General features: G+C 44.3%; 1 protein-coding gene across 1 annotated transcript in view; it reads right to left on the reverse strand.

Annotated features, from left to right (window-relative positions):
- The window catches only part of PKP1 (plakophilin 1), a 47,307-nt gene that overhangs the window by 4,976 nt on the left and 16,515 nt on the right, over nt 1-25,816 (reverse strand). The window contains exons 3-12 of the mRNA XM_026101276.2: nt 24,239-24,666; nt 15,864-16,008; nt 13,931-14,138; nt 12,940-13,117; nt 10,617-10,731; nt 9,247-9,402; nt 8,967-9,143; nt 6,759-6,912; nt 6,051-6,237; nt 1,066-1,150 (exon numbers count right to left, since the gene is read on the reverse strand). Coding sequence (XP_025957061.2) covers nt 1,066-1,150; nt 6,051-6,237; nt 6,759-6,912; nt 8,967-9,143; nt 9,247-9,402; nt 10,617-10,731; nt 12,940-13,117; nt 13,931-14,138; nt 15,864-16,008; nt 24,239-24,666 — 1,833 coding nt within the window. The remainder of the gene's footprint in view (nt 1-1,065; nt 1,151-6,050; nt 6,238-6,758; nt 6,913-8,966; nt 9,144-9,246; nt 9,403-10,616; nt 10,732-12,939; nt 13,118-13,930; nt 14,139-15,863; nt 16,009-24,238; nt 24,667-25,816) is intronic.

Raw genomic sequence — 25,816 nt, forward strand, 5'->3', positions numbered from 1 at the left:
AGCTTTACTGGAGAAAACCTTTACTTAACCCTTTACTGAATGTTGTTTAATCTTATTCCCTGTACCAGAAAAATGGCAAAAGATATGTGCATGATGCACATAGCCTTGCAGATTTCCATCCTGCGGTTCTGATGTATACCTATGCAACGAACATCTGTGGAATATGCAGGAGTGACTCAGTCACATCAAAATGAGTTGGCACTGTCTCCTAAGCAGAGCCTGATGCAAAGTTACACAAGTTCCTAGGGAGAAAGTCCCTAACTGTTAATACAAGAATATCTGGGTACTCTCTACCTTCCCGCCCCCAGGGCATTCCCTTTGTGGATGTTACTCCACTTGAATTTGGCCCTTTATTCTGTGCAGGTGCTGTTGATGTCGAGTTGGAAAAACCCAGCTTCTTCAAAGAACGCCACTGAGAGCTGGAAGGCTGGCTCGGTGCCCCACCTGGCTCTGCACTTTTGGAGTTTCTGTTGCAGGGAGGAAAACAAACCCTAAATACTCCTCTTATTGATTTAAAAGATTACCCTGACTGTAAGGATGATGAGACTGCAGAGTAGGGTTATGGATGCAGAAGAAGATGTGGGGAAAGAGAGGAGGAACGTTGCCAGAGATCTGCTGGGACATGCATATCCTACGCAATGGCCTGCAAAACAGGGATCTCCCAAGCTAGCGTGAAGGAACCTGGTCCATTCCCGGCACAGAGCTGCTCCTGCACCCACGACAGCTTCAGTCCCCAGAGCAATGTGGCTGCATCACAGCAGAGCCCACCTGAGCTAGCACTAGCCCCAGGGTGCCTCTCCGTATTGCACCGCCCAGCACAAGCACACCATCATTTGCTTAGTCTCCAAAGATAGTCCGGGGAGCTGCCATTGCGACTCACTCTGTCTTAGTCTGATCTCACCTGGTTGCCCCCATGCTGAGGGCATTGCTGGATGTCCCAGTGCCCTGGGCTTCTCCCAGGCACTGACCATATTCACTGCTGAATCATGACCTTTGCCAAACTTCAGTGAGTGAGTCAAGTTCAGGTTCGTTCCATCAGCTGAGAAGCAGAAGTATTTTCCTTACCTGCTTGAGCACGCTCTGCAGCTCCCTGTTTGACCAAAGATCTGTCAGGAGGAGGCGAGCAGCTTCAGCTGCTTTTGGACAGGAGCTGGGAAGATGAGAGTAACTCCAGTGAATTATGGCAGGCCACAGAGCTGCAACCCAGAGATATCAGCATGCATTTTCAACAGCCTTTGAATGAGCCTGTCTTTTGCTGAGGGGCTAGCTAGTCTTGACTGTGGTCCGTCAATAAAGTCTTCATTGCTCTACCATTAGTGCCATGTGACAATGACCCCTGGGACCAAAACAGGGCTAATAAAAAAGGAGGGGAGGATTTGAATGGAATAAGATTAAGCTGAGATGAAGGGCCATTTCTGGAGTGCGAAATTTGGGAAATAGTGAAACAGAAGGGAAATGGTGCCAACCCCTCCCTGGACTCTGTGTGGGTGAATCGCTCAGAAGGGCGATACGGGAAGGGGCTCTGTGTTGTCTGGTGAGGATGGAAGAGATGTGAGCATTAGTAATAGCAAACAGTAGTAATCCTAAGTCCTTACTCAGCACAAGTTAATAGATATTTGCTCACGTAACAGCTCCGAAACCATGAGTCATATACAGTATCTTCTATAATTTTGGATCATTTCATACACCTAGATATAAAACTCACTGCTGGTTCTTATCGCTGCTCCTGATCTGCTGGACCACGGCCTAGCTATGGGAGAGTGCAGGGTTTAGCGTGACAGTCCCAGCCTGTCACAACCAAGGTGATGAAGAAGTACGAGATCGAACTCAGGACCCTCCCTGGCTCCCAGTATGATAGAGCTTCACAAAACACAGTGTCCTCAGAATATTATGTCACACTATGAAAAGTCGTCATCAGGAACAACCCGGGATCTGCAAACTCTGAACTCAGACATAGCCTCCTTCAGTGAATTTTGGGGCATTTCTCTGACATACGCAACATTTGGTACAGAAGACCTTCTGGCCTAACAGGAATTACCAATTTAACCTGGTCACAATCACCCAAGGGATTCTGCAGATCACACCCAACCATCACACATGAAGACTCAACATGCTGGTACTGTGTGGAGGATGGGGGAAGACGCAGATAATCAGAAATTCTTGAGCAATGTTTTGGGTCAGAAGAACTATGTTTTGTTTGAAAATCTCTTCTCCCGTTATACCTACTCTAGTCCCTATTATTAGAATGACTGCGTTTAAAAAGATGTTCTGTGGCTGACAAATTGTTTGTGGTGGAAAGCAACTTTTCCCTGTGTTTATGATTAGATCATCAGTGAATGTCCTGGACACTTTTTTCTGAGGATGTTTTCATTCCCGTTTTCTAAGTTATACTTTTTTCCTTTTTTCCATTTTTTTTCTAGATTTTCTAGATTCTTTTAATGCAAATATGCATTATGCACTTGCCCAAAATATGCACTTTTTGCAACTGTATCTTCTGAGCATATCTCAAAAGATTTTTTTTTCAAACCAAAATTACCAGCCCCTGATATTTGAGGTGTTTCCAAACCCAGTCAAAAGAATTTGTCCACTCTTATTTTGAAGGATTCATATTGGCCCTGGTTTGTACAGCATCTCATGCTATTATTTAGGTATAAACAGATTAAGGATGAACTGATGGAGCTGTGATGACAACCTTAAATATGCCAAGTAATATATCTTAAATGGGAATGCTGGTAATAGTGTATAATGTGGAGAAGATCATCAAAGAAAGTTGATGCCACTGCTGGCAGTGGCAACAGTCATCCATGAAACTACTGATTCCATGAAACATAAACAAGAATCTAATTGGAAGGAGGTAGGAAGTGAAAGCATGACAGCAGCACAAAAGACAAGTTTTTGTACAACCATATCAAATAATGGGGGAAAATGATCCATTTCCTCAAAGCACAAGAATATCAAGTACATTATGCATGTCACGGGAGATGCCAAAAATGCTTTGAATAGAGAATCCTTAAGGATGTCATAAATTTATAAAATTCGTATCAAAGTGAAATCTTTAGTAGCAATGGGAAAATTGAAAATTCATGGGTGAGAAGAACTCTCTTTTACAGAAAAGAATCAATGGGAGACTCGATTTTCTTCAAAGATTAATTTTGGTTAAATTTTATAATAGAATTAAATTGCGTAATTAAATTATGTAATAGAAAAGGTGAGAAAACTTGAAAACTTGAAAAATTGAAACAGATCAGTGACAATGGGATTGTGAGAAGAACTGCAAATCCAATATTCTGAATTTATAGAAAGACACTTTGGAGAAAAGCTTTTAGTGAAGCCAGGAAAACTATTGAGAAAAATGACAATTCTATCAGTAAAATAATGTTGCTTTAAAATGACCAGAGGAATATTTTTCAGACAGTTGGAGAAGAAAGATGAAAGGACATCACAACAAATTAGTAATACCAGCTTGCTTTCCAGAAACCCCAATTAAAAGGAGGATAATCAATATTTTGGCAACTTGGATTAAAAAAATAATAAAGAGTGAACAAACAACAGCATCACTATGGAGCCCATGTCATGGATGAGGATATAGGCAGGAGACAGAGACAATTATCTAATTGGGATGCTCCAGAAAGGAGAATAAACCACAGCTGTCAGAAAAACTGCTTAACAGTTTATGCCTTTAACTCAGAACATAGCCACAGGAAGCATCAAGAAAAAGGTAACTCCAGTTATGAGAAATGCATGAAGGATTGCCCGTTGAAAAGCCTATGGAAAAGGAAAAGTTTCATAATCTACTTGTCTGTAACCTGGAAGTTCTTACTAAAATACAAATATAAAATTAGTCAAGTGTTCAGTTGTAATCACACTAATGATTTATAAATTGAAATGCAAAGAGAGACCAGTTAAAGATTATAGGCAAAGAACAGTTTGGTGGATGGCATAAAAATGCAGAAGCAGCACGTACTGGAAAGGCGTTACGCAGACACAGCAACCAATCATGAGACAATGCTTGACATGAGCTAATCGAGACAAATTAAGGGGGAAAAGTCTACACAATACACTAACAAGGTACAACATGGCATGGTATTCTCCATGGTGGTTTGGTCACCATTGATTCCTCCTCTGTTCTCTGTTTCTGCAGGCTGTCACAGTAGGAAGGGGGAGGTTCGCAGCATGGGATCCATCACATTAAATGTCGTTATAGACAACATGGGGTCCAAGCTAGCCTAGGCAACAGCCACTGGCAGAGATGTTGGATTTAGTCATTACTGTCAGGGAGTCAGCGAGGCTTTGCTCTTTCTGAAGTAGAAGGACTGGACAAATCCCACCTTAAAATGTCCTGTTTCTCTTCGTAGACTATACAGTGAAGTGGGCAAAGTTAGTTGATTTGTGAATTAGCAGATCCAAGCTGCTAGAGGAGAGACCTCCTCTATGGGAATAGTCTGAAATGATGATCGGAATAAGTAAAGATTAATCTTGGGTGTGAATTGCTGGCATTTTTTTTCATCAGAATGGAGCAGGATAGAAGTACTAGGTGACAGAAATGGCTAATGGAGTAATAGGAACAACTCAAGTTTTGGATGTAATAAGAATTGGGGAGTTTCTCAGAAAGAATTTTGACAAAGATAGGAGGAACACACTGAAGACATCGTGAGGAGTTAAATAACTCCTCACGGTTTAGTGAGTCATTGAAAACAAAGCTCATGACACAAAACAGTCAAGACAATTAAAGTGTGTACAATCCGAGCTGCGCAACACTTTGCTGAAGTAGCAAATTAGCTGATGATTGGTCTAAGTGAACTGAAACAAGACTTTAAGCAGAAGTTAATATCATTCAAAACAATGAGCGTAGACTTAGAAGAGGGCAGGGCTTGATGTTAATTGGGCTTGTAGCAGAGTGGAAGCCTATAAAAGTAGCAAACTGATCAAGAGGTGTTGGCTGAGGTCCAAACTAAGGAAAGAAGCCATTTCTAATGACTGAGAGTCTCTCTGTGCCATCACAAAACATGCAGCAAGTTGTAAGTGGTTTATCAAAGGACGATAGAGAGGAGATGTGAATGTCTATTCTATTACTATTATTATGTCTATTATTTGCACAAGATATTTTAAAGCAAAGACAGACAGTAGGAGAGATGAAAGTCTAGGAAAGGGAACACATGGTCAAAGACTGTAAGTTCCCTTATAAGTTATATACCAATTTGGCCAGAAATGAGCATATCATATGGCAAGAGATGACAGTCTTTTGCATTGAGATGTAAGGAGTATGGACAACTAGCAGGACAAAATTATTACCATCAAAAATCAAATCAAGTCAAATAGAAATAGTGTGCAAAACATTTTGAGACTGCTCAGTTGTTGCTGTGCATGGAGTATATGTGAGTAGACCAGAGGAAGTATTTATAAATACATACATACATACATACATATATATATATATATATATATATATACACACACATATGCTTCATCACAGCTCTGTCTTTGCCATGTCTTTGCCATGGTCCAATGGAAAGATGAACAAATCTGAACATTAAAACTACAAGCATAATCCCAACTACTTGTGATGCATTAGGTTCTCATGATGGGAGTATATCAGCTATGCCTGAATCTCACACCTGACTTTCATGATAAGGACTGCAGAAAGCTATGGATCAGAAATCCAGGTGCTACAGCATCAGGTTGGATACTTGACATCCCCCGTACTGACAGCTGGCATTTGTAACAGAGTTTAAGAGGTTGGTCCCTCAGTTCCTTTTAGAATTTCTTTAAATTCAATCAGCACATTTCCTGAGGCTCCTTTACAAATCCCACCCTGGATGGCTCATGTCTGTTACCAAGGCATCAGTGCTGAGGATTTCTGTCTACTAACAGGCTGGAAATTTTTCATCACTCTCAGTTACAAGGACAGGGAAAGAAGAATGCTTTACTCAGTCCCTACAGCTCTGAATTGGTGCTCTGGAGGCTCTGGAATTAATCTGGTTCTGCACAGAGTGCACAGGCTCAAAAATGTCTGCACATGAAGCTCTGTATGTCTTCTGCTCCAAACTCACCCATTTCGGCACAGGCTTACTACATTATTTAGCATGTTGCTTGTCAAATAAGACTTTCCCAGGTGTGGGTTGGACATGATGAGGTTCCTCAGAGTGTAACAGGCTGATGTCATGATCTCTCCAAAGCTGTTGGTATTTCCAGACTGGAATGATAGGAGACGTGATACATCTGGGAGCACCTGGTGAGCTAAAGAGGTGGAATGTTCCAATCAACGTTTAAATAAAACCTAACAAAAGCGAACAATACTACTTGAGTAAGCACAATTCAGTACAAGAATGCAGTATTGTCCCCTGAAGGAGACACTAATAATGTTGGACAGTAATAGCACAATGGCCATTATTGATTTTCGCAGCCAAGATTAGTTCTGTAAGCCTCTGGAAAGACAATGGTATGGGTCAGGAGCAGCCAAGTCCAACTCAGTCCCCAAAACACACATCCAGATGGCAGCTCAGTGACTCCACAGATTTGTCATTATCTATACACAAGCACACCACATGCTTATGTGGACTTTGCAATAGCATGCATTTTGTTAAGAAAGCAGATATCATCAGTAATGGTCCATTTGGCCAGAATGAATAACATCCCTTTGTCCCATTTGGGTGCTTGGCTGAATCCTGGCTTGGGGGTTTGCAAAATGAGGTGGGCAGATATTAGAAGGGAAGAAACTAGAGATTGTTCTGGAATACTCTGTGGTGGAAATTACTTACCCATGGTTTTGTGGAGAATAGGATGTCGGGACATGTTGCTCAGCAAAGAAGCCCCAGACCGGACAACTTCAGAGCTGTTGGACTGAAGGAGCCGTGCTATGCGAGGCAAACCTTTTTCTTTCAAACCGATCAATTGGCTCATGGCATTGGACATCTAGGAGACAGAACAGAGATGTCTGATGACTTCTAATACTGGAAGAACACAACTGGAACAATGTACAGAGCCAAACATGGCTACACTATAAAATAAGCATCCATATAATACCTTCTTCTGCTATCATAATCCCATCTACTTTGTAATTTACCCCTCTTCTCCATAAGCACTTTGCAAAGTCACTCTCATTCTCTGTGATACGACTGGAACTTCTGTCCTCTTTCTGGAGGCCTGAAGGTGGGACAGTTGCTCACCCAACTTATATTCCCATTAGCTGGAGAATTTTCACCTTCATGTCTACATTGCCCTTGCTTAGCACCCTGCCATGCCATAAGCAATAGGCTGTTTCAGAGCAGGAACGGCTAATGATACATTTAAAAAGCAAGCTGAAGGCCAATAATGCATGTCTTGGGTCACAATTTCGCGTTTGCTCATGTAAATCCAGAGGATCCTTAGGTTGAGCTGATGCAGCCAAGTGCTCATGAATTTTGAAGCATAGAACATTAAGTTGCCCAATTATTGGTAGAGTTTAAACTGAGCTTCTCAGCTCATGCATCACCAGACAGGCTGCTGGAGATTATCGCACCACCAGAGAGTGACGCACATCCACCAACAGCAGCAAGAGGATGGAGGGAATGAGCTGGGAGGCAACCCCCTTCCACTGGGCTGACGTCCAGTTTCCCTCCCACGCTCCAAGAGGCACATGTGCTGTGTTACGGATTCACACCGGCAGGTCGAGATGTGTGAAGATGAGGCTGAGAAGAGATTCAGACTCCTCCTCTACAAGCTACAGGGTTAACGGCATCACTTTGCAAGCTTCTCATCAGTCTCCCTTTTTCTTAAGTGATAACAAACCTAGCAACCCATTCCAACTCCAGATCTGAGCTGGAATAAGACCTTTGCAAGAAAAAGCCATTTCTGCACATTCTGGTAAATTCTAACTATTCCCTCCCAGAAGGCTAAAATTAGTTGTTTCAACACAGTTGAAGTTTTTTTTGGTTGTTTGCTTTCTTCCCCCTCTAAAAAGACATTTTTGTGCAATGATTGCTGAAAGCCTTTTCATTTCTACGTAGTACATAGCTCCAGCCCCATTTCTCCAGTCACCCCTGTCCCACACCCTGACAGGCTCCCTCCCTCTTTTTGTTAGTGGCACCATTTACTTCAGCTGAAAAAAAAAATCCCAAAGTATTTTCACATTGAAAGACTTGCAGTAAAAGCTGCCAGGAGGAGACTGGCACTGGCAGCTTAATGCCATCCTAGCAGCAAAGGCTCCTTCAGTGAGTCACTCCGTGTTTCTGGGTGGAACACCTATATACGAAACAATTATCTGTTTATCTACCTAGCCATCTTATTTAAATTAGAATTGATGAAGTTCGACACAAACAGACAAGCTGAGGTTTGTCCACATGAGCACAGCCTGTGAGGACATGCCATAGCGATATTGGGCACCGCAAACAGAGATGCTGTTGCGACGTGGCACTTGCCATGCACTAGCCCCTGCAATACCCACGGCGTTATACAGCCCCTGTCACCTCCATGCTGCCATACTCAGAGGACTAGGAGCACCTGTGATGCTTATTTTATGAGTAGCTCCTATGTAAGCTTGATCTACAATCCACTGTACAACCCACCCTGTTATTAGAGCCACCTCCCACTATGAAAACATGCAGAGGTGGCTGCAAACATGTGTCCTTTCTCTCTCCTGGACGATTTCAGGACAACTGTCCACATGTGCACTTCTGTACACACCCACACTGGTGTCCTGGTATGAGAGGGCCAATGCAACAGATGCTAGTGCTGTGACTGGCAGACCAGGAAATCTGGAGGTTCCCCTGGAAAGGTATATAGATCTGGGGTAGATCCCTTGGGTCACCGATTCTAGCTCCCCATGAGGTGCTGTCTTTGGAGTTTATAAATACCTAAGCTGGAGCACCTGGTGTGGAAAGAATTGTGATAGTGCCCTGAGGTTTAAAAAGAGCATTTTCCTTTCTGGCTACCATAGGGCGCTGACATGTTCGGCCACACGTGACGGAGGAGGGAGAAGGAGAGCTTACCAGCCCTCGGCTTGCAGTGAGGTTCTGCAGGGCCCCAGCACAAGCTTCCAAAGTGGCATCCTTCTTGCTGTGCTCCATCAGGGACAGATAGGTGCGGATGGCATTCGAGTGGTAGAGCCAGCTGGGTCCTTTCGGTTTATAATCCTCCTCAGGAAGGGGGATGCCATACTCATCATTCTACGAAGAGATGAGAGACTGCACGTTCAGATCTTGCTGCTCACTTGCAGCCCATGCCTGGGGCTGAATAACACATTTCCAAGCCCTCTGCGGCATATCTTACCTCCACTTTGCCACTCCTGCTGTTGAAGCAGCCTGTGAGAGTTTTGTCCACGTAAACACTTCGGGCCATGTGGTTGAGCTGGGTGTATTTGTTGGGAACTTCGGCATCCAGGCGGTAGGAGAGATTGTGCAGGATGCAGATGCAATTCTCCACAGACTGAAACCACCCCCGGAAGAAAGATGCAAGCATTACATTAGGCAGAAAGATGGAGCAGTACCTGCTATAGCTATAGAGAGGATATAGACGGTGACATAGTTATCTTTTTTGGGCGTTCTGCTGTATAAGGTCTTGACCCTGCTTAATGGAGCAATGGATGGGAGACAAATAGGAAAAAGGAAGCAGAGCAGTCATGAACTAAGGCCACAGAGCCTTGTGGCTGAACAACTAGCAAATGTGGTATTGTGGATCTCAATGAACTGGCTGACTGAATGGGCCTTATAAGGTCCCACTTTCACTGCCTGGCAAGAAATTTAATACACCGAATCTTGACAGTCTTCTTCATTCCATATTCAACTTCCAACGACTTTATCCAAATAATGGCTACAGATTGGGGGACACTTTTACCAAAAACAAGCTTTTAAACCGGCTTTGCCTGGATGTCAATGAGTACGCACACCAGTGTAAAGAGGAAGGGAGAATTTTCGCTTAGATACCTGTAGCCAACATCAAAACATGCAGCCATGCAGTTACATTTCCAAAGAGCTGTGTTCAGCGTGTGCTGCTGGAACTGGTCTATTGGCAAAAGCTGTGCCCAAAAGAGCATTTGCTCAGTCCTGAGCTCATTTGAAATCATTTTGGTACCTTGCTGGGATCTGAGGACTTTGGGAATTTTGGCTAGTATTGCAGATGTGGAACTCCTGAAAGTGTGGCCATAAACACTATTTTGCTTGAGATAAGTGCCATTTACACACAGTAACCAGAGTCACAGTTTGGGCAGAATGATGCCAGCTCCTGGCTTCTTACTGAGCGTGATGCCATTTTGGGGTTTATAAACTTAAGCCCTGCTGGAGGAATGCATGTAATAGGGCAACCAAGAGTTGTAGGTCAAGATGCCAGAAGGATCCTGGGGTGGGAGGGCAAGGTAGGGAAGCATACTGGAGGCACAGGAGCCAAAATATTATTCTGTGGCTCTGTGTTTGGTAAAGGGAAATTGTAAAACCCACATCTACTTCAGGCCAACAGCAGGGAGGCTTTGCAGTCCTACAACAGATCACAATGGGATTTGGTAGGACAAGAGGAGCCACAGAACCTTGTTGCCTCTTGTATTTGAATCTGAAAGGGATTTTGAGATATTCTCAAGATTGCAATTATTAACTGTGGGTCTGCTAGAACTGAACTCTAGCAGACAGCCTAGGAGGAGCATCTCGTACCTTATCATCAGGTCGGTTAGAAGCCACGCAGTTCTGGGCATAAGTCATGACTGAATCAATCAGGCCAGGGTAATTCCTCATGGTCTGGCGCCCCATGTCTGCAGAACTCAAATTTCTGAAGAAAGACATTGCAGAGCATGTCAGGAGAGAAGGAGGAGAGAGGATTAGTTGAGTTCACTCATAAGTCTTTTTCAGCCCTGTTCTGTCAATGCCTCTGGTTGAATTTAAGGGTGTTTGTTTGTTTTTTTTTGGGGGGGGGGGAGGATTCAGCAAGGTGGTGTATTGCTTTCATTTTGCAGGCCTTCTGTGAGACTGCATAGCCCTCATGTTGCTCTTTTATATAGATTTCATTTGGGAAAATGTCCTCTTAAAGAACTCTGTATAGAAGACATCCTTCTATCAAAAATAACTAACAGCAGCATTTTGCCTTAGAAGCTATGCATGTGATGTTGCACAGACTGATTGCCTCTTTGGAGGTGTTTCCAAAGAGAAGGTTGAACAAAGACCACCTGTAATTATTGTGAAGATCAGGAATGTGTAAATGTTTGTAACCATGGAGCTACACAGAATCGACAGCAATTTGCATGGGAAACATGGGCAGGCATGATGAACTGGAGCAATAGCTCTGACCAGAGGGATTGACCAGGCTGTACTGTATTCCCGAGCACTCCAGAAGGCTGCTGTCAGGACGGGGGAGTGTTTCCAGTAACAGGAAATGCTTTTTTAAAAAGATTTCTTTCCTGTTTTAATGCCTTGTAGCTTGCAGAGAGAGGTAGCTTCCCAGAGAGGTTGGCAATTGTCGTAAGATAGTCACTCCAGGCATCCCAGAACTGGATTTGATGTTCACTGTGATTTGCAGCCTCCTCATTAACATGAGTTCATCTGCAATCCAGAAATGCTTGAGCAGCAATGGCTCGACCTCAGGGCAAGCCCAAGGCTGTTCTCCTCTGCGTTATGGTGGTGCAGTGCAATGAGTCATAGCTCTCCCAGTTCATCCCTCGGAGCAGGGGCTCCAACCGCCCTGCTTTCCTTCCTCTGGGTGCTCCCGAGTCCTGTTTCTCTGAGCCTTTGGAGCTCCCTCACTGACCTGTAGTCTGATAGTGGTTAATGGTGGGGCCATGCATTACTGTCACAGATTGCAATAAACAAGTCTCAGGAGACAGAGCCTGCCTTGAGTTAAACTCCCTGGAAAGCCCTTTTAATGAGCTCTAACATCATACTCTTTTACTTATTTTAATGGACTATCTTGTGGCATTGGTGAGTTTAGATGGTCTTATAAGAGGAGCAACTCATACGCTACACACACCACTCACCCCGACGTGCAATTGCATGAGGAAGGTTGCCTTCCAAGACAGGGAAAGGAGCTGCACTCACTATCCTTCAGACACATTTCCCAGCCTCAGAAGATGATAGTATCAAGTCTCAGAAGGCCCCTACCGTGTTCACCCATTTTGTTTCATAAGCAGATACAGCTCCTACTAGCTGCATGTCTGGTAAGGGTGCGGTCGGCTCTGCGCTCCCTCGGGGGAGCCTCAGTTGATGAAAGTACCTAATTACACTGTTTTGTTTTTTTTCTTTTCCTCACTTGTTCCCAGTAAGACAAGAAGCTTGCATCCAAGTGGAGGAGGGTGGTAGGAGAAATAGCAAGTCAGGACGAAGATCCTCTACAAGAGGGCTCTAGCTTTTCTGTGAAAAGATAACCTACCCTGGGCTTGATCTGCACCTCCCATTTTGTAGCTGACCCATCTGTTGAAACAAGCTGATAGACAGTAAATTGCGTATGTCAAGGAGTGCCAGGAAAGGTCCAGGGCAATGAGAATATTCTGTAGTTAAACATTAATTATTAAATTATTAAATAATTCCCACTGATTATTAAAATCAGCGGGAAAATGCTTGTTTTCCCCACATAGAGAATTCTTTCTTTTATCACCTAAAACCCAGACCAGTTTTTTTTCTAGCAACCAAAATTGTCTTTTGAAACCTCAGATTCTAAGGGCAAAAAGTGCCAAGTTTCCTGGTCTAAGTTGAACACTGTCAAGTTTCAGTATTGTAACTCTCCAATGACAGAGCAACTTGTATTTTTTGAGGAGAAATTTTGCAAGGACAAACTTATTTTGAAGAAAAAAGAAGATACTGTCCTGCTAAAAATATTTTACATGGAAGTTTTTCTACTCTTTGTAGTCAGGAAAACTTTCTCAAGGAGAATATGTAAAAACATACTCACTGTGAAGGTATTAATGAAACTATTGTAAGGGGATTTAGACATCTTCACTTTATGTCAACAGACAGGCAAACTACAGTAAGTCCCTGCTTGATGACTCACCTCAAACATCCTGTAGCATTGAAGAATACTTCTGGGTCAATAATTTCTCTTGTCCTATTGCAGCTGCCATCAGACCAGCCAGAGAAAGGGATGATAACACAGTCTGTCAAGACAGGGAGGGCCTCCTGTATCAACTCTTCTTTTAATTCATCGGTGGAAGAGAGGTTCCAGAGCAGTCCTAGAAAGGAAACAGGAGGCAAGCACTAGCAGAAGGTCACAATGCAGTAGGAACTTTCTTCAGACCAGAGTGAATTCCAGCAGCAAAATTCTTGTTGACTCCCTCCCTCTTTGAACTGTTGAGGGGCAGGGGCTGCCCTAAACCCTAGTGTCTGTCCGTCCCAATAAGAGAAAGGCAGAATGGGCAGCTGGGCCTTTTATCATCTGTAGGTGGGCATCTGAGCATCCTCCTGCCTCCCCAAATTAGCATTTATTTACATTAATTTAGCAAGGGGAAGGCATCTCTCCAGAGATCTTGTGAAGGTTCGAACACAGGATCTCAAGCACAGCTGAGGGTGACCTGTGCCAACAAATGTGTCAATCCTTCAAGAAAAGCTGTAGCACCAACCAGACAACCTGCCCAACCTTCTGGGGGCCACCAGTGCCTTGGGCCTTCCCTGGGAACAGCGTGGGGGCCAAGGGTGCAGGAAGGCAGGAGAATGTCTGGGTGACCACGGTTGTGGAGGGAAACCTGGGGCAGATGCAGCCCCAATGGGCGCTTGCAGCATGGGGAGTCCCTGCAGGATATCGAAGGGCCAGGACCACCTCTGCCTTGTGCTTTGAGCTGCCATTTCATGGAACGGGAGCATAAAACCTCCTCTTTGTGATATGGCAGCACCGTGGTTACTGGGCCCCCAAGTGCTGGGTAACACAGACCCCAGACAGGGAGGATGGTGGTCCTCGTTGACAGGTGAGCCCTTTGGAGACTCAAGGCTGGTGTAGTCAGTATCTGGGCTGACACCAGCTGAGGGGCTCTTGGCAATCTGCTGTGCACCTGTCAATTGTTTCTGGATTTCCGTGTTCCCCGTTCTCCGTAGAAGGCTCACACACTCCCTTATCCCATTCTGCCGTCGGGTTTCTATCTTGTTGGTTGGATTCCTGAAGACCAGATTTCGGAGGGCTCCAGCTGCTGCTCGCTGAACGTTCTGGTTTGTGCTGCGGAGCAGTTCAACGAGCTTGGCGATTCCCCCCAGCCGATAGACCTGTGCCGTGAAAAACATGCTACCGTCAGTGTGGTGTGCAAAGCATCGCTCAGAGAGGGATAACTGTAACAGCCACAGAACTGCAAGGAGTCCACATGGCACATACTCACAGGAATCTGAAAAACAGACCTGGCAGTAAAGAACGGCTAGAGCCTGCAAACGATATATCTGTTCAGGCCATAGGCGGTGGGCACCCTGGTGCTGCACTTGAGATTAAAACTCAGCTTTTAATAATGGATGCATATGAGCCATGGGCCAAATCCTTCATTGATATAAAACTGTTTGCTCCCGCAAACTCTCACTTACCTCCATCAGTTTATGTCAGGTGAAAATGAGGCCCTGTAAATATGCAAGGGACTTCTATAGCAATATAAGTACACAACATGGTAATTTATTTGCATCCTGAAATCACAGGCCGAACTAGAGGGATGGTAGTGGTACAATGTAAATGCCCTGGAGGTCAACTAGAATGGGCCATATTTTAGTACTGCAAAGCAGAGGGTGCATCAGGCCACATGGGAAAGGGATGTGAATCCAGACCTAAAGGACATAACACACATGCTGAGGAGGGTTTGAAAGCCACGTGAATTCCAGCAGCTGAGGCTTTCTGAAATAATGAAGCCTCCTGCCACAGGCTTCCCTACTGTGCCAGGTCTACTGGAGACCTAAGTCCCAGTGGAGCCCCTACTGGCACAAACAAACCTATTGGCTGAAGATTTGCTGACAATAGAAAATGAACGTGTGCCTTTTAAAAAGGAAAGAAAACAAGCATGTGTTCAGATGACTCATTGCATACTTGCTCTAACACATCCTTCTGGGAAGTGATGGGACAGGCTGGTGCGTTCCCGTTCTCAACGGTAACGAAGGGAGTGGTCACACCACAATTAGTGAATATCACATAGGCAGGGGTCCCTGCACTCGGTTCAGCTGCACCGAGGACAAACATATGTTCACACACTGTGCCAGCGTATCTGACTCCACCATTATGCCAGAAAATAGAAAGCCACCTTTATACAGATGCCATCTTGAGAAACCCACATTTTCATCACTGCAAACAAGCCAGGATGGGGATAAACTTTTGTGAAAGTGTTGCTACAGCAGATCCATCCTTTAAGCTGCCTCCTTTGCTGTATGTTGTCATAAAAATAGTGATTAGAGAGTAAGAACATAAGAAAAATAAGCTGTGCTATGAGGAGCATTTCTGTTTGATTAAGTATCTTTATACATGACCACTGACTAACCCATTGGATTAGGTGAATGGCTGAAATGTTATTGAGCAATGCACAATGAAAAGATTGCAGCAGGATTTTGGGCAATTTTGTATGACTCGGACACTGCAGCTCTGAGATAGCAGGAGATTCATGTGGAACCAGATGCAGTTGCACGCAGGAGAGGAGACCGCATTTGGGTGGTTTCTCCTGTCTCCAAAACCCACCCATCTGTGTCACACAGGGTTATGGTGATAACGTGGCCACGATCTCCTTTGCTGCCTGGTAACTACTCCCCTGTGTTAAAATCCTGACCCCATTGCTATTAAGAGAAAGTGGCCACTAATAGCTGAAAAATCCACTTAATTAAATTCCATATGGGACTAACAAAGTTTGAGAGTCCATAGTCAAAATCAAGAGGAGCTATGGATGCTAGACACTGATGGAAATCAGTTTCATCCTACTAGTATGCCCTCGCATCCAATGTGACTGCAGAGCTGTGAAGAAGTTAGCTCACCTCTTGCTTGGCAGACTCATCCTGGAAGCAGGTGTGCTGGAGGTAGTAAGCACCCATAGCTTGGTATTTGTCATCGGAGGAGCACAGAAGTTGTATCGCTTTCTGGATGGTCATTGCACCGCCGTCTATTTCATCACCACATACTCTATGTTAAAGAGAAATATAGCATTGATTTGGTGCTCAGTCACAGACAAAAGGGCCACTTCAGTACTAGGAATTAGTAGGAAGGAATCAAAGACAAAATGCAAAACATGATCACACCAGCATATAAATCATATGGTGTACCTCTAGTGCCCTTCTCTGTCTCAAAAAGGAGATGATAAAAGCATCCAGAGGAAGGTTATGAATAGCTCTGGCTTGGAGCAGGAATGAAAGGCTTGGGAAAACTACAGATTTAAAGATTTGCCTCCTTGTTTAGAAAGATCAAGTTCCAGCTGTCTTTAGCAGTACTGATACTGAGCCACACAAAATTAGAAAAAGGTACAAACTTGAGGACTGATGAAGGGGCTCTGAACCACAAAACTTGTCTCTTTTTCCAGTTATATCAGTTAGTCTAGAAAAAGCTATTATTTCTTCTTAGCATCCTTGCCTCTTAGGCCTGCAGCTGCCTTTACAGGGGTCTCAGCTCATGGCAGCAGAGCCTGCATTAATTCACATGAAGTAAATGACATCACAAAGTTCAGGACTGAGAAGGCTCAAAAACCCACGTCCCATACGATTATTACTATTTAAGCAGTGATGGAAAACAAATGGGAAACACTTTGTAAACAGTAGATGAAATGAAAAAGTGTGGGGAACTTGCTAGGACAATTACCTGATAGTTCTGCTGCCTGACTGATATCATTCCTCGTTCAGGTTCCAGCTGAGACTGATGGGGAGTTTTACCTGGAGATTAGGGCGATCGGTTCCTGTTTGAGCCATATCAATTCATATACTAGCTCTTGTTTCATGTCAGCCTAGTTAGTGACTATGTAGAGGGGCTGATCGTCGTAAGACAATCCAATAGACTCTAACAAAATAGAATCTTTTAAATAATATCTTTAAATGAACCTATTACATTTGAAGCACTAAATATTACTAGGAGGGACTGACTATCTTATCATGCACAGGATATGCAGACTCATTTTGACTGTGCCAAAGAACTGTAACTGTCTAGAAAGGACCAGCAGCTTACTATAAGATAAATATTTTGTCTTTAAGTTTCCAAAGACTCTTACCTCCACACAACACAGGCCAATGAATAATTCCCACCATTCTATAACAAATATCATACAAAATATCAAAAGTCAACAATTAGGGTGTGACACTGGAAGACAGCAGCAGAGGCTGTTGCCAGGCAGGATTCACCTCCCCTGCTCTTACTGGTAAAGTTGCATCCAGTCTAACTTACTCATCTAAGCACCTGTGTAGTGAAAGAAGAGAAATAGGTGCTTCCAAAGAACAATTTCCCTATATGTCTTAGATATTTATCTTAAGACAAGAGGACCTTCCCTCTGGAGATACCTATGCCTCTGTTGATATACAGGAATCTGAGACAATGATCTTGGATGGGACATTAAGCTCTTTCAATGACTAAGGTTAGATGAGCATCATTCCACTTCCATTTCTACTGTAAGAATAAAATCACATCATTTCATCATATAGTTCTTCATCATTTGAACCTTTACCAAAACGTGGCTCCAAGAAACTTGCATCAAGCTTGAAACGAGGAAATACAAAAGTGGAAAGAAAAAGTTTAAAATGGAGACTTTGGAACCTCAAAAAGCATTGGGCTGGATTTAGTTGTTGTAAGGTTCAGGGTGCTCCGATTTTCTCTTAGTCTTTTTGTGCTCTCTGAGTCACACAATAGAGTTGAGACACCAACAGGTCCAGCATGAGTGGCACCAGAGACCTTCCTCCTTTGAGAATATGGACCTGGTCTGGCAGGGTAGAGAAGGAGGGAGGGAGCATATCTAATCATGGTGATACTTGGTTCTTTTTTCTTTTTTTTTTGGTATATTGCCCAAGTTAAGAAAAAACTCAGCCCAAGAGCATGTTTTATGAGAAAGATGTCCATCTAGTCTAGCTACTCCAGGATGGCAATTTTCTACACATCCATTCCACCAGAGGGCAAACCCTCCTTCAGCAGTGAAAAACTCAGCAGCCAGGCCCAGTTCTGCATGGGAAAAGATGGCCAAGCAGCATCTATTTCCTCTGCTGGATCACCGACAGGAGAAGTTCACAGAGGATGAGCAGCTAGGTTCAGTCATACTACCTGAGAAGTCAGAAGCAGTCGTTTCTCCTAGTCAGGAATATAATCACCCTGCCAAGGCCTGTGCTAACAGGGAGATTGTTCATCAGCCAGTCAGGGATATTCCTAACCAGATCAACACTATGCGAAAAACAACCTGCTTCAAGAGAAATTCTTGGGCTGTGGCCATCTCCAGCCTGGGCCAATGCACCTGGTAGGAAGAACTCCAAAGGTTGTTCTTCTTCCACAATAAGGAAGCAATCAGACTAGGGAGAGACCTCAATTAGAAATGATTCAACAAGAGACAAATTAGATGATCAGATTTGGGTCTGGAAGGGAAATGTACTTAATAGGATCAGTATCACAGAAAGGCAAATTCTCTTGCTTGATACTAATGCCTTTGGTTCACTTCGTATTAGCAGATTGGTTTGTGCTAATCTGATCTAAGTCTCTATCCTGGTTACTAGGGCTATGAGTCCCAGGAGAGGAGGAAAACAGAACTTTCTGAGAAAATCCACTGTTCATCAACAAAATGAGAGTGAAGACATTCAAACCTTTGACTGCATCTCTCTAGGGCATCCAAGCTTTCCAGAACTAGGCTGCACCAAATTAAACCTCATGGCTGTGCCCCATGCCAAGCAGCCATGCCTGTCACTGGAACTCTCCACCAAGATCTCAATGCCATGGAGAGCTCAGCTGGAGCCTCCCCTCAGGCTTTCCTTGGTGCGTAAATACCAGGGAGATGGGCACAGATTGACACTGAGCCCAGGAGGAGTGGATCCTCACCATGTGCAATCCTGCGGTATGAACCCTGTCAGGACAGCATCATGCACAGCTTCTCTGCAATTCCTTTGGATGTAAACACACAGTGCAGACAAGTCCATATCACACTGAGCCAAAACTGTAAAACAGTCATTTTCAGAAGCAGTTTATCTCAAAAAAGAACAAAACAAAATGAAGATGCCTCTCTTCGTACTTGGTTCTGCTTTCACTGTATGGCATAGCCTGAGAAAGCCTGTGTTTCAATACTGATCTCCTTTGGTCCTGATCTCCTATCGCAAAAGAGAGGCGATCTATCAGAAAACAACCTAAGTGCCCTTTTTTGACTCTTTCAATAACTCTTCTGTGTTTGCTACCTATTGTACATCCGAAGAGACTGAGCTCCTAGCAAAGGAATGAATGGTTACAGGACACACAATTCCTGTCCCTGAATTTTAGCTACAGATCACAGAGACTGCTGTAGCCTGTCTTGGGCTAGCTAGTGTTGCAATAGCCAGATATGACCATATTTGACTCATGCTTTTGCAACACAAAACATCCAAAGGGTTCCCCCTGTCTCTTGAGGGGCACTCACTTTCATGTGAACTCTGAAGTGGCATTTTAGCCTCTTTCTCCCATCCACAGAGAATGCCAGAATGAAATGCATCAACAATGTATAAAAATGAGGCCACAGGTGCATGTGGTATTATGGAAGACGATGCATACTGTAGATGTCCATTAATGGCTCCTGATCAACATCAGCAACTCTTAAGTTGGAAAATGTCTGCAGACTCACCAACTCACATCTTTGCCTTTACAAACGAGAATACTCTGAATCCTTCACAAAGGGTGAGATTGGTCTGACCTGACAGTAATGTATGCAACTCAGTCACCTGGGTTTCCTCTGAAGTCAATAGAGAGAGGCTGACTTTGTAGGGGTAACTTGCTGACCTGCCTCAGATTTCAGCTACGTTGGCCCCTGACTGCACCTCTGCTGTGGCATCAAGAGCCCAGGGGAACTAGTTCAGGTGCAGGCATCTAAAATACAGAAGTTATGCACATAACTAGTTGGCTACTGCACAGACTATTGCAGAGCCACACTCAGCCTACATCACCAGTCTAGCCTGAGCCTGGACTGTCAAAGCCTTGTGCATGTGGTGTCTGAAGCATGCAATGCAACACATCTGGAAGCAGGGTTGAAACAATGTCAGCTGGTGGCAGCAGTAGTTTCCCTGTACCTTGAGTTCCAGCTCAAGCGAAGAAAGGCCCAGGGCTTTCTAGGACACATTAAACACCACATGCTTTATTGCTGTTTCTTGTTACCGCTACCTGATGACGTAGGAAGGTGTAGAAAATTTTTCTTGACCGTGCTGAATCACAACATGTTACTTAGCTAAAAGCTGGGTAGCTCAAGATGGCACACAGTCATTGGAGCATGACTGTCACAAAAGAAAAGCAAGTACCATCAATTAGAAGTGGTTAAGAGCAGGCAAATATGCCTAGTCTTCATCAGCTGCTGAAACCACTGTTGCTGTTGCCTCCCAGGATGAAAGGATGCAGATCTGCAGGAGGCCATGAGAGTCCAAAGAAAAGAAGCATGCTGGGAAGAATGGGGTGCCCTAGACATCAGAAAGTCTCCCTCCAGCTCTATTAGATAGAAATACCCACTCCAAAAAGCTGTATTCTGGAAAAAGGTAAATGGTGCACAATGGGAATTGACTTTGGGAGCCATCAGAAAAATCCATGAGCTTCTGAGCCCAGGCCAGAGATGCTGAGCTCAGAAATGTTGCTGCAAATATGACATAACATAGGCTTACAAAGACTTACGAGAAAGCCCCTGAATAGTTACAGCGATGTCCAGAAGGGACATGACAAAGTCCCCCTCTGCTCACTGAGGCAGGATCATAATGATGGGTGGTGGAAGGGAAGATAGTTCAAGGGGACATTTCTCAAAGCAAGCCAGTGTCTTTGGAATAACCTCCTGATCTGAACAAACTGCAAAATTCAGATTTAATCACTAGAGCCAGTATTATGGGACAAGTAAAACCCTACAACATGCTTTAGTTTATGGCACAAGATTTCTGCAAAAAAGCATTCCAGTGTTAAAATACTCATCACCTAGCTGGAGGAAAGGCGCTTTCCTCAGCTGAGGTTTGTTCTGTATGAGGAAGGCCTCTTCTGAGACTTATTTGTCCAAGACAACTTTTCTGTTTCTGAAAAGGAAGTGCTTAGGCATGGAAAACCAGCTCAATAAATGGAGGCAATCACACAATCAAGAAGAGTCCTGGAAATGAAATAACTCTGTGACAGAGTACAGTTCTGCTAGAGAGATTGCTCAGTCAGACTTTGACAGTTCTTGCATATTCCGTGTTTTGATAGCCACATGCCTATATCACTACTTGAGAATATCCAATGTCTCCTTTTTCATCTCACACCATCTGGGAAGGTCAGGTATGTAGTAGCACGAGACATCTGAGGAGCAGAGCTCTTGAACCAGTATTGACTCTGTCCAGAGTCACTGTGTTACAGAGCAGTTCTGTATTAAAGATAGACCCACCGGATCTCAGATCCCACCAGCATCACTCCTACAGCCATAGGAATTATCCCATCGTATCACTTCTGAAAGGGTGGAAATAGTCTAACACTTCCATTGCTCGCAGAGATGGTTTGCCAAGCCAAACTGTGGACAACTTACCCACCTACACAGGAATTAGGTAGCATGACATCTAAACACAAAATGGTCCTAAATGGTTCTAAAGGCAAAAACTCTACCTTAAGAACTACTAGAACAGAGAGAGCAGTGCCCCAAACCGGGTACTACCCAGCAGCTATTACCCAGCTAAGCCCTCCTCCTGAATGTAGAGGTTATCAATGGGATGCCTACAAGCAAACCTCTCCCTACCCAAAGATCAGGCCACCCAAATAAAGATCAAGATCTCCAAGTGCAGAATTCTCCAACCAGAAACAGTCCTACACACCAAAGAAAGCCCAAACACAGTCCTAACTGTAAGAGCCCCTTCCCAAGAAAAACACACTCCAGACCAAGGCTAACAGCAACTCTGCTATAACCTGCTTTCAGAGAAGGACTGGCCTTCCAAATCAGTCATTTTTTCAAAGAGAACAATTCCTTTGTAGGTTTCCAAAATTATAAGGACGACTGCTGCCAACCTCAGCTCCTTTGAGTCAGGAGCAGAACCGCTTGTGCAGACTGCTCTCCAGACTAATCCAGCTCGGCAGTGAGTTTCACTGGGAGCAGGGAGGGGTGCTGCCGTCAGATCAGATTTACTCAGGGGACACAGCCCCTGTTGGGCCTAGGACTTCAAGCTTGACATTTCCACATCAGAACCAGTTCTGCCAGATGAGCAATGCCCCCAGCCAGGAGAAGCATATAAATGAAACCACTCCCTAACCAGAGGGCATTCGGTGCTGGAGAATATTCCTCTCACAAAAGCAATTCTTCTTCTCTTCAGAAAAATTAATTATTCTTCAAGTGACCTTTCCAAAGCAATGACCAAGGCTGCAATTGTGAGTTCTGCAGTGTAGGACTTTCTTTGGAGAAAGCCTGCCCACCTGGGACTAACTTCTCAAAATCAACATTTTCCCTAAGCAGAAAACAGCAGCAGTCTGACATTTGTTCATTCGGCCGTCACTCCCACTACACTTTTATACTCTCTAGTCAGAAATTCCCTGGAACAAGTTGCTTCTAGTTTACATAGTGTCTCTGTCTTCCATTCCACAGGAATTACAAAGCTTCTGAGATGAGCAAACCATGCTGGAGGTGACCAGGGCTAATTTTGCACATGTTAAACTTAAGGGAACTGGGCATATGGAAAGCCAAGGTTTCATGACAACATGATAACAGGCAAATGACATTTCTTGGCATACACACTCTGGGACTTACTCCCCCTACACAGTTTGAAATGAGGGGGGCTGAGCAGAAAATTCGCCAAAAGCATGGAAGCTGGAAATCAACGTTCAGATGTGAACAAGGCCATGATCTGACTCACAGCACCTACTGCGGGGGGATTTTCTCAATATCTACAACACATTTTGGGTCGAAGGCTGAACAATCTAAGGCCTTTGGTGTGAGTTATAGCAAAGGCTATGATCATTATTAAGTAGTCTCAAACATTGTGCCGTAGTAAACAAATTCCTTTTTTGATAACACAGGAAGTTTACCAAGAACCACCAGAAATGAGCTCAGGAGCTTCTACAGTTTGTATAACAGTCTGTGGTGTCTGCACGGGGTTTGTGACAATCTCTGGGCTGGCACAGAGCAAGTCCTATGTGACACGGATGCAGCAAAGGTAGTCCCTAGGAACGCTTGCAGAAGATACAGACCCTCTTTCTCTAGGCTAGTAAAACACTACAGACTTGAACTAAATGTCTTCTAGGACTATTTTGAGCAGAAGAACACAGTTCATGCTCCAGAGTTGGTGGCAGTGTAGCTGTTCGCTTCAGGACAGCTTTAAACTAACATTGCTGTAATGCCACCAAAATCCTGCCTTTTTTTTGTTTTTTTGTTTTTTTTTTCCTGAGGGCTGTGCTGTGTTGTACAGATATAACAGCTTGGGAGTGTCTGCTCTGAGCTCTCTGGTGTGCATTACATGCCCTGTTGCTGTAGGCAACGTTTACAAGAAGGGATCTGGTGCTAAGTGAGATACAAGGGACAATCCTCCACCCTTGCATAGTTCCTAACGCTGATGGGATTGGATGCTGTGAGCAGGAAGGAAATGTACAGCTTCCATTCCTTCCTCTTTGCAGGCTAGGTAAATTCTTCCAGTTAGGCTAGTTTTTTTCAATTTCTGACTCAATTTTTCCCTGAACCTGAATCAGTCAGACCTCTTTGGGGAAGGAAGCAAGGACTGGGTAGAAAGACAGAAGGGTAAATACTGCCAGTCAGCAAGTTCTCAGCTCTGCTTTTAGTCCTGAACTCAAGGAACTGATTCCTCAAAGCTGGCTGTTTTTTTCCAGTTAGTTTTCTACCAGATCAGGGTGGTGTGGCGGTCAAGAGAGACTCCTAAACTGCACACTGGCCTTTCTGCTCTTCACCTCCCCACTTCCATCCTACAAAGGAGCTGTAGGATAATACCACCTGAGACTAGGGGATCATCCTGCCTAATGTCATACACCTGCAGCAGAGATGTTTACACTGAGCCAGTCACATTGGTCTCCGTTCATAGTCAGCAAACAGAAATAAGCCCTTTGAGAGTGTGACTCATCCAATCCACTTCACACTCTACTGCAGGATGAGACTGAGTGCACTGTGCACCGGTAAACAGATTTCCAGTGGCTAAAAAGCAGCTCAAGTCATTAGCTCAGATAGACAAGCCTCCATATCAGATGTCTACATTTACTTAGATGAATCCCACCGTGTGAGACTTACTTGGAGCTGGACTGAGCCTGTCCATAAACCACGTCCTGCTTGCTGCTCATCATGGGCTGGGCATAGACCACCTCTGCCTTGTTGCTGGAGGGGCAGGAGAGGGCCCGTGCTGGCATTTTTTTACTTGTCCTGGTAGTTCCTTGCTGGGTGCTGCAGCTGCTGTAGATGCTCTGGCGGTTCAAGGTTGTCTTGTGCTCTGCCCGGTTCCCCACCTGACTCTTCCTCAGTGTGCCCCGGGGTGGTTCGCAGTAGAGATCCGGCTCGCTCCGGCTGCTCTTGATGTTCTGCACAAAGCAGTAGTCGCTGCCAGCTCTGGCGGGGCTGCAGACAGCAGCCTTGCTGTAGTGCTTGCTACCCCAGCCCTCCATCTGGCTGTACGAGCTGTAGCGTCTGTTCTCCGCATCCCGCTTCAGCGTCCCATTGTACAGCTGGTCAGTAAGAAAAGAGGAAACAAAAAAAGTTAGGAAAGGGTCGAACTGAAGATCAACACTGTCAAGCCCCACTCCGTGTGTGGCTACCAAATTCCTATGTTTCTTAGGTACTTTTGGGCCCAATCTCCCATCCCTTGCTGTACGAGCCTGGAAGGAGGGCAGTGCCAGTCTCCTTGTACAGAGACATTATACCCCAGGCATCACAGACAAACCTACACTGCACTGAGATGACTAATTTTAGGCATCAGCCTCATGAGGTGCTGAACTGCATCCTGCACACCTCGTTCTTATCAATGAGCATTTATGTGCAAAGCACAGAACAAACATTTACCTAGTAGCCATATAAATGTAGGGGAGTTCTCATGTGAAAGGTCATGTCACATCTCTTGCCATCACAGGGAATGTTGCCCCTTTCTGCCCTTCCAGCATTGCCTGTCCTTATTTTTAATTTCCTTATCCTCTTTTGTTCACCTTCCATGTACAAGTTCCTTAGAAAGGGAGAAAAGGGAGTGAAAAGGTGGTAAAAAGGGATTCTTGAATCCCATTGTGCTAAGAACCCAATAAAGGCAATGAATATCTGCTCCTGATTTACATGGCATGTATTATCAGCCTATACAACGGGATGTTCTGAGAACAATGGGGAATATGCTGTAAGAAATGACAATCACTAAGCTAGGAAACAAAAAAAGAAACAAAGAAAGTAAAAAAACACACTTCAATTAGTCAAAGGAAACAATGGCTTTATCTGCCCTGCTGTCTGTTCAGAATGACTTCACCACTTCGCCAAAGATACTCTGAATTTGCCCCAAGTATAGCACAGATCAGGACTGGATCCAATATTCTTCTACAATATTAAAACTTCTGGATGTTAATCCTCGCATTTGGAGGCCTGCATGGCTGTCTCCAGGTCAGAGACGTGTCACTAAGGCGTATAATCCAGAAAGGAAAAAAAAGGTATTTTAATGCTGTTTGCCTCATGATATCAAGTTCTTCCACCTTACTCCCCTGAGCATCCTGGCTAGCAGATCTCCAAGACATTCAGCAAAAAGGCATAAAAAGAACCAAATAAAGACAGCGACATAGACCTTAACTGTCTGCCTCATCTCCCTTAGGTTTATCTTGGGCAGGCTTATCCAGGAAAAGACCA

Source organism: Dromaius novaehollandiae, chromosome 27, assembly GCF_036370855.1.
Source record: "Dromaius novaehollandiae isolate bDroNov1 chromosome 27, bDroNov1.hap1, whole genome shotgun sequence".
NCBI classification, from domain to species: Eukaryota; Metazoa; Chordata; class Aves; order Casuariiformes; family Dromaiidae; genus Dromaius; species Dromaius novaehollandiae.